Source organism: Gossypium raimondii, chromosome 4 (assembly GCF_025698545.1).
Source record: "Gossypium raimondii isolate GPD5lz chromosome 4, ASM2569854v1, whole genome shotgun sequence".
In the NCBI taxonomy this organism is placed as follows: domain Eukaryota; kingdom Viridiplantae; phylum Streptophyta; class Magnoliopsida; order Malvales; family Malvaceae; genus Gossypium; species Gossypium raimondii.
Genome location: NC_068568.1, coordinates 42181718 through 42191462, shown reverse-complemented (window position 1 = coordinate 42191462; position 9745 = coordinate 42181718). Strand labels below are relative to the sequence as shown.

Below are 9745 nucleotides of genomic sequence, written 5' to 3'. Positions count from 1 at the left end.
TAAATAGGATACTCGGATAACTCAAAAAGCTCGTACAATGCCAACATCCTAGACGTGGTCTTACATGTAATCGACTATCGATGCCACTATCCCCAACAGGGTCTTACACGAACTCATATACGATACCAATGTCCCAGACATGGTCTTACACGTAAAACACAAATCGATGCCAATGTCCCAGACGTGGTCTTACACGTAATTACATATTGGAATCCTATGTCATGACATATGTATTCTAACTATTCCTAAGGTTCGTACAGGGTTTTCGGACGTTGTAATTCGATCAATTCAAACTCATAAGTAATACTCCCATGCTTAATTCAATTCGGCATATACACATGCATTTGTAATAATTCAATTCGGCACTTATAAAATATATACATTCAAATTTAACGACATTTATTTACTTATGTACTTACCTCGGATGAATACGAACGAACCGGGATGACTATTCGACAACTTTAGATTTCCCCCGATCCAATTCCGATTTCCTCTTTTCTTGATATAAATTAATACAAATTTGAATTTTTTATTAACATATTCAGTCAAATTCATCCATAAACACATAACTGAGTAAATTACACTTTTGCCCTTAACATTTCACATTTTTCACAATTTAGTCCATATTTCACAAAACACAAAATACACATAATTTTACTAAACTCTAGTATAGCTAAATTTTACTAAGGTTCATACCAGCCCATTTCTTTAATTTATTTCACATTTTGACCCCTCCATTTATACAATTCACAATTTACTCCTTAATACACATTTTACCAAAAATCACTTAATTAAATATAATAACCTAACAATATATTTTTATTTTTCATCATTAAACACAAAAATCATCAAGCTATCAACAATGGCAATTCATGAATACATCATCAAATTAAAACATTCAACATGGGCTAGCTAGTATTTGAAGCAACGATCTCAAAAACATAAAAATTATTAAAAAAAACCGAGCAAAAACGAATCTTGAATCAAGCTTGACCCAAGGCTGAATGTTCAAAAGCTTTAAAACCCCTTTTTCTTTTCATATTTCGGTGAAAGAAAGATGAACTAATGCATTTTTTTTATGTTTTACTATATTAACATATTTTACTAATTTTACAAAACTAACCTTTATAATTTAATATGAAAACCATATATTATAAACCCAAAACCGTCCACTCAAATAACCAAGGGTCAAATAACCACTTAAAGACTTCATAATTAATTAATCATAGCAAATAAACACTTTTACATATATCATGCTAATTTTACATCTTACGCAATTAAATCCTTTTAATTAAATCGAGCACACAAACAATAAAATTTTCACACGAAACTTTCATACACATAAATTAACATACTGTAGACTCCAAAAATAATATTAAAATATGTTTCTGAATCGGATTTGTGGTCCCGAAATCACTGTTCTGAATAGGGTCTAAACAGGACTGTTACATTGAAGATAGTGTTAGCTTCAAGACAATATGGGTTGATGCGCTCCGCAAAGTGACAATCTACAAGGAAAAGGACAAACAAACTGGGTAAGCATATAGTATGCTTAGTAAGCTCATATGAAACTAAAGCTTACCTTGATCATTAAGGTATAATCAATTATTATATTTGACTACCAGTTTAATTATCATTGGCACATTAAGACATATCTCTATATGCAGCATCACCATAAATCGAATGCGTTAGTTACGTTCTCGAATCGTAAATACTATCAACATTGAAGATCGCTCGATGGAACTATAGTAAAATGGACTCAGATACATGGGAATGTAACACAAGCTGAAAGTAATTCAAGGTTTCTCACACAAGCTGGCATTATACTAAGATTACTCGCCCGGGCTAAATCCACGATACATATAATTCGAGAATGACAACAAATGCTAGATCTCTAAATAACATATAAAATCCCTAATTAATCACTCGTATAACCCTAATTGTATGTCATACGTATCCTAACCTTTTACTGAGTTCACTCAGGCATCATTTCCGTAAAAATGACATTATCAATTCCTGTACACATTTTAATATCTCATATGAGACATATATTTAGTCAATAATCTCATTTACATCTTATTATATTTCCATATAACCAATATTCTCATGAATTTACAATTCAATCTATTTCGAACCATTTGTGCCAATTCATTAATTCACTTCAATCTAAAGCACAAATGAAATAGAACACAAATCAGTATAGCATAAAATAAAGTAGTAAGCTCCATATGAACTTACCTGGTCAAAACACCAAACAAGCTAAAACTTCAATGATTAATCTACAATTTTTTTTCTAGATTATCTCCGGTTTGATCCAATTCTTGATTTATTCAATTATTTCATTCAATCCATCAATATAAAACATTTATACATTATATATTAACATGAATGGACTTATGAAATCTTATTTTTGATACCCTTAAAGTTTTACATTTTATTGAATTTAGTCCTTTAAACCGAAATAGCCATACCTTTAAATTTTGAGCTTCGACTTGAAAACCAAACTCAATTACATTCATTATAGACCCTCTACTATCTATTATTATTGAAATTTCACAATTTATTCACTTTAATCCTTATGTACAAAACTAACAATTTAAACATTACAATCTAGTCATTTTTCATATCTACGCTTGAAATCTATCAATTTAACACCAATTTCTTTAAGAAATCAACAATGGAAACTTTCAAATACTTTAACATCTTTGCAAGTTGGTACATGGGCTAGCTAAATCAAGCTCCAGTGACCTAAAAAACATAAAAAAAATATATATATACAAAAAGGACTTGAAATCTCTTTCCAATTGAAGGACCTAATGTTGAAATCCTTAGAGAGTCTTTCTCCTTTCTTTTCTTTGTAGAAATCAAGTATGGAAAGATGGAGAAGATGAACCTTCTCTTTCTTTCCACTTAATTCTGGTTTTTATACATGTTTTATACTTAATTAATTTAATTATAATATTAACAATAATCATGCTTAAGGAATTTTCACTTATCGTCAACTATAATCTCTCCAAGATGGTCTATTTACCATTTTAGACCTTGGTTTAATTGCAATTTAAGCTATTAAGTCTTTGTTCAATTAAAACCAATAGTGATAAGACTTTTACAATTTAGTCACTGTACCTAATTAAGCAATTAATAGACAAAATTGAAAGACCTAACTTTAATATACTTTTATACTAACTCCGTAAATATTTATAATTAATATTTGTGAACCCAATTTACGGAAATAAGGTTCAAATCGCTTTTTTCAAGACCATTGAAAATTGAGTTGTTACAAACAAATTTTTAATTATTATATAACATGAAAATTATGTGTATTGTTAAGTATTTAACGGTTTTAGACTTAAAAATAAAAAGGTAAGTCGGGATTATTTTGTAACTATTTAAAGTCGTGACCTAATAAAAAGTTTCCAATAGTCGAGTGATCATTTATGTAGTTTACCCTTTTTTACATTCGAAAAATAAATTAAAAAAGGCTTAACACATAAATTGGTACCTGAGTTGACACTTTTTCTAATGTGATACATGTGTTATTTTTTGGTCAAATTAGGTACATGTATTCGACAAAAGTTATATATTTTGGTACCAAGGTTAAGAGTGTTTATTTTTTAGTGTTTAATTGGTTTATAGTTTATTTGATCAAAATTCATAATTAGCTAATAGTATTAGCAATTAAATTTCATCAAATTAACCCTAAAACTCAAATTAAATCACATCTATCATAACGTAAAATTAAACGAATCCACAATTAACACTAAATTTATTCTATTAGAAAAATCATGAAAATTTCAAACCTAAAACTATTATTAATGAACTTTTATTAAATAAACCTAAAATCCGAATTAAACACTAAGAAATTAACATCGTTACTTTTGAGTGTCAACATATAAAACTTTTGTCAAATACAAATACTAGATTGGACCAAAACATAACACAAGTACCACATTAGAAAAAAGTGTTAAACTCATGTACTGAATTATATATTAAACCTTTTAAAAAAGTCAAACTTAAGTAACTTTAATGTTGTGACATATGTGTATTCAAAATCGAATCACTCGTGTTATATATTTGTATACTCATGAGATGCATGAGTTAATTATGTATATTAATATAATATTATTAAATTTTGTTAATCTTTCTTATTTAATTAGTTTTTTTAAAATTAAAAATGCATGATTTACGTTGCACTATCCATATATACCAAAAAAAAAAAAAAACTAAAATCAATCTCAAGCAATTTGAACTAGAAATCCATATAGAAATGATTTAAGATAATTGGAAGTCGAATTAAAGTTGAATTGACATTGCCCCATAATTCGAAACAGGGCTAAAGTGGCCATATATTGTTCCACTGAAACGCCCAATTGTAATATGCCCAACTCTTCCTACCCATATAGTTGTCCGCTAAAACCCACAATCATAGGCCCAAATTAATGAATTACAACAGCTAAATCTTCGATATTTTAGTCAATGGAAGTCCAACTTTATGCTTATACCATTAGTCATTAAATTACAAATAAATTCTCATTTTGACTACTTAATTAAAATAAGTTACAAATTAATCACTAAATTATTCAAAAAAAAATTATTTAAGTCACTAAATTATTCAAATGTTTTATTTAAGCCATTGGGCTGTTAAGCTTTAAAAAAAAAGTTTCGCTAGCGGATTTCAAGTGATGATTCAACAATTAGTACAGTGGATCGGTACCTGATGGGTGTCAAAACCACCAAATATAATTCCCTATGCTCTAACTTAATTAAATCGTAGTATAGAGTAGTAAGGTTGATCCCATAGGGACTAGGACTCATAATTTTCCTGCTTACGTAATTAGATTCCTAATTCTAGGCAACTGCCATGCCCACAACTTGTGGGTTGTAGAGCTCAAAAAATAAAAAGGGGATTTTAGTTGATAAAGAAAATAAATAAAAGAAAAAATATAAAATGAAATGAAATAATAACAGAATTATGATTGAGAAATAAAATTAAGGAAATTAAATTAAATTGGTGAATCAAATATATTAATGCTTAGCCTCAGCCTCGGTACACTCTGAAATCAAATTGATCCTTGAAAGTAGATTTCTTTTCCAAACGATAAGTTGGTTATAGCAATTAAGGACGCCCTAATCGCCAACTTTTCCTTGTGTAGTTGGTTCCGATACGACCTACAAACCAACCCTTACCGATTATTTAACCACGTAACATGCGTTCGCGATTCAAGATCTCCGCAGCCTTGCGATCTAGAAAAGCCCAACTTGAATCAACAGCTTCAATTGTGTGGGTTGTTTAAATTCGATCACTACCTCCCTTAACGGAACCCAACTAGCTTTTTTCAATTGGACACGCCAATTTGTTCGCAGGAATTCGAATACGGTAGACAACTGACCCGATTTCTCAACTTTACGCCAATACAACTCCCACCCAACATACACTATGAGCTGAAATTGGATCAATTTTAAAAGACGATTGTGACTATCTCATATATCGGAGAGATAGCGAATACCTTGTTGAAAGATTTTTTTAGTGCGGGCTCATATCTCACGATGTTTTTGTTAAAATAATAGACGGACTAAAACTAAAAGGAAATTAGTTGAGCATGAGAAAGTACTTAGGAAGCTATTGAAATAAAATGTGAAGAAACAAGGAAAAGAAAATGAAATTGTAGAATGCTCACAAACTTTTGCTATGAAATAAAAGAAAGTAATTTTATTTTTATTCTATTCAAGTATGTTTTTTCATGCACCCAATACAAGGTATTTATATACTTTCCACATGCTAAATTTAGCATGATTCATCCTAAGAATATATCAACTAAAATCAGATTTTTTCTATTTATAGAATTTGACAACTTCAAAAATCTAATTTATTCAGCCACTAATTTTGCAATCTTTTAATTCGCCCTTTTCTTGCTTCTTATTCCAATTTAGCTCATTTTGTTTGATTTTGAATTTTGACACTTCAATTTCAACCTTGATAAGGTTTAACCAAGAAATCATAAGTTTAGTATTATTTTATTCAAAAATTAGCCAAAAATAGATACATTAAAATCATAAAATTAACTTGCTATCAGTACTCATCAATGAGTAGAAGAACATACCTTAGATCTAAGTCAATCTGATGGTCAATGTTAGAGATCGGAGAAAAAAGTTGTTTGAATTTTGGTTTAAATATTCGTGACATCCAAAGTTATTTCATGAAAAAAAAAACTGAACTATAGAGGAGAAAGAGAGAGAGCTTTCGATTGGTGTAAAGCAATGGGAATAAAGAAAGCCATATAACATCTATTTTAACAGCCCAATAACTTAAATAAAAACTTTTGAATAGTTCAGTGACCAAATTATAATTTTTTTAGTTAAGTGACCAAAACAAAAACTTATATATAGTTTAGTGACTAATGGTGTAGTTTACCCTTATCTAAATTGGCCTTAAAGATGACTCAATTTCAACAAACACCCTAATATTGTAGTATAAGCCCAACATAGGCCGAAAATCATCTTCTCCAACTCCAATCCCTCTTACCGGGGAATGTTTGGATACTGCAACTGTTAACAATTTGGTATACTGTGTTTGGAACATTGTTTGATTATCTCAAAGACATTGTAAGAAGATTAAGGTGAAGCCATATCATATCAAATTAAAGGTAAAACGAAATGATATTAATATTGTATCATTTCGACTTTTGTACCATTCAATACAGGTAGAAGTCTGAAGTTATAACAAAGATGGTATTCAAACTACACCAATTTATACATATTTGGTACCCAAATCCATCTAGGGTTGGTTCTACTGTCTGTTTTCTATTCACATTAAGCCACAGTATCTCTATATCAGTACACCCTTTTGCAGGGAAATGGATTTGGCATTGAATTTCTAACTTTTCTGCACATCTCCAAAAGGTTGATTGCAGATTTTACCATATTTTGATTTGATTTTGCTTTCACAATTCATATGCATGTCCTTGAATTTGATTTCTACACTTGTTCGTTCTTATAGCTTTGAAGCAGGGGAGCCTTGTGGGAAGATGGTGAGTCCATGATGGTTTCATTGCCACATTCAGCCATCTCTTCTTTTGCTTTTCCCCACATAACTGTGTAAAATCCGATCGATATTATTGTTGCCCCGATGAGACTGTGAATGTACAAAGGAAAACCAGTCATTAGGGTAAAAAGAAAAGAGAAAAAAAAACAGATAAAATTATGCACGATACTAATTTTTTTTGATACCTTCCAAGATACAGTGTGTCACCTAGGAACATGACACCCATGGCAACAGCGATGGCGATTGACAATGGCTTAAACATAGCCACAAAAACAGGTCCTTTCAAGCGCAGAGCCCATGTATGGACCGTGTTGTTCAAGCAAGAACCAAAGAGTCCCTAAACAGGATCATACAGGGTGAACAATAAGATAGGAAATTCAAAGAGTTTTGGGACTATTTTAACCATGGCACAAGTTTCTTACTGAGCAAACAACCGAGGCTAATGCAATATCTGGTTTTAATCTCCAAGCACTTGCGTTTCTCTCGGTAGCTAAACCAACAATTGCAGCTATGAAACTCACACATAAATTATAAAAGCAAACAACAGTCATCTCATCCGGGTACTCCTTCATGATTTGCGTCTGCACAACCATAGAGAATCGATTACATTTCATCGTATTTCGACAAACTTACAATTGGAATGAAAGCATATAACTTGTAACCAATCTGGCAAACTCTTTATACCTGAACAATGTACCAGAGAGGAACTAGAATGTACTCAGCAGTGAGGAAAATGCCACCAATGACCCAATTAGTGTTTGAAGAGTTACGTCCAACGAAAAGGCGATTCGATGGATTAAGGTGTTGTTGAAGAGACGATGAAGGCGTTGAAGCAATGACTATGGCTGGACCCTTGTAAAGAGTCACCACAAATGCACCAGTGATTGATATTATGGTGCCTATGACTTTAGCTTGACTGCTTGTTCTTTTCCAAGCTAGCTTCTCCATTCTTTTTTCCAAGTTGCGAGAACAAAAGAAAAGGAATCAAAATTAAAGAGCGAGCAGCATTATTACATCAGAGAATATTTCACAAAAAAAAAAAAAACATTTCTTAGCATTTAGCAACTGAAGTACACTGTTAAATGATGAAAATTAAGCCTGAAGTACACCAAATTGAGCAAATAGGTATTGGGTCAAAGTGTGTTGGGGCCCAAAGTAGCTTTGGTTACCAAAGTGAACCCCAAGTACCATCCAAAAGCAAAAAGAAAAGCATAATTGATAATCCAAGGGACAGAATTAACTGATGAAATTCTATCAAAAACTCTGACCAAAAGGGAGTTTAACTGTCAGTCCAACTTAACCAGAAACCAAACAGGGGTGGAACCAGTTTTTTTTCTTCTTTTTTTTCCAGATGAATAATCCATCGAATTTTGTGCAGTAAAGCGTGCTTAAAACTACCTGAAAATGATAGCCAAGATGAAGGTGAAAGCCGGTGTGAGGTTACTGATTGCAGAAGCAAGAGTTGGAGAACTGTAATTGATGCCTGTATACCCCATGATCTGAGATGAACTCCTGGAATCCAAAACAATAAAGAAATGGAAAACACAAGATTTTTCTGTGAAAATGAAGCAAAAGTCGTAAGGATAAAATCCTCTAAAACAAAAACAAAATCATGGGTTCTTGTTTTTGAAACCATGTGAGGTGCATGAGTCGAAAAAAAAAAGCTACCCTATAAGCCCAAGCAGACCAATCTTGCATAGTATAGGGAAGGTCAGTGGAGGAAGCACTCTTGATCTGCAATAAAACCAAAGAGAAACATATCAGAAATGAACAATTTGAGCTTTAAAATACAAAAAAGAAACACTTAAAACTGGAGTTGGAGTTGGAGTAGTAATAGAAAGGACCTGTAAGAGAAGAAAGGAGCAGGAAGGAGAACAAGAGCAGCTATGGCATAAGCATAGATAACAAAAACATGGTAACTCATGCCCATCAAAGTAGCCGCTTTGAAAAGTGTGTTTAAACCCACGTTTATACACTCCATTGTCACCATAGCTGAAAATGGCAGAACATCCTTGTAACAGTACCTCCATCTCCACACCATTTTTTCCCCTCTCAAAACGAAAACTGAAACCAACACACCAGAAAGAAAGAAAGAAAGAATACACAGTAAACTTCCAAAAGAATTAAAAAGAGTTTTTGTTGAAAAATGGAAGGTAGTGTAATTTGTGAGGGATGAGTAGACAAAAAACTTTGATGGGAATTGCTGATGAGTTACTTTATAAATACGTGATTTCCTATGTGGTATAATTATTGGTAAAATGGACCCTTGTGTTTTCTTTTTGGACAAAAGCATAAAAAAAAGAAAAAAAGGAACGGAGATAAGGCAAAATTAGGAAGGTGCAATTTGCAACGGTATACAGTGTATTGTAGGAGTGTTAACCTGAATTATTATTAATCGAATTAATCGATCCTTATAAATATTTAACTATTAATTGAATTGAAATTTATATGTTTTTTATTTTTAGTTAAAATAAATATAAAACATATAAAAAATTAATCGAATACTTCCAAAAAATTAACCAAATAGATCGACCCCGACCGAATACTTATATATTATAGTATTATTTATTAAGTTCGGTTAATTTAGTTAACCAACTGATTTTGAACCAAATTAATAGTTTGCCGAACTTTCAAAAAATTATTAACCAACCCCGACCGAATTAATTCGGTTAACTGACCGATTAATTGAATTCAGTCAGTTAA

At 31.5% G+C, this 9745-nt stretch overlaps 1 protein-coding gene across 1 annotated transcript; it reads right to left on the bottom strand.

The window, feature by feature from the left end:
* Positions 1 to 6638: 6638 nt before the first annotated feature.
* LOC105780008 (WAT1-related protein At3g28050) lies at positions 6639 to 9235 on the bottom strand. The gene is made up of 7 exons (XM_012604066.2): positions 8887 to 9235; positions 8711 to 8776; positions 8441 to 8554; positions 7727 to 7991; positions 7465 to 7623; positions 7228 to 7379; positions 6639 to 7132 (listed from the first exon to the last, which is right to left on the bottom strand). Exons 1-7 carry the CDS (start codon positions 9081 to 9083, stop codon positions 6976 to 6978), a joined length of 1110 nt encoding a protein of 369 aa, XP_012459520.1. The 5' UTR covers positions 9084 to 9235; the 3' UTR covers positions 6639 to 6975.
* Between the last annotated feature and the right edge of the window lie 510 nt (positions 9236 to 9745).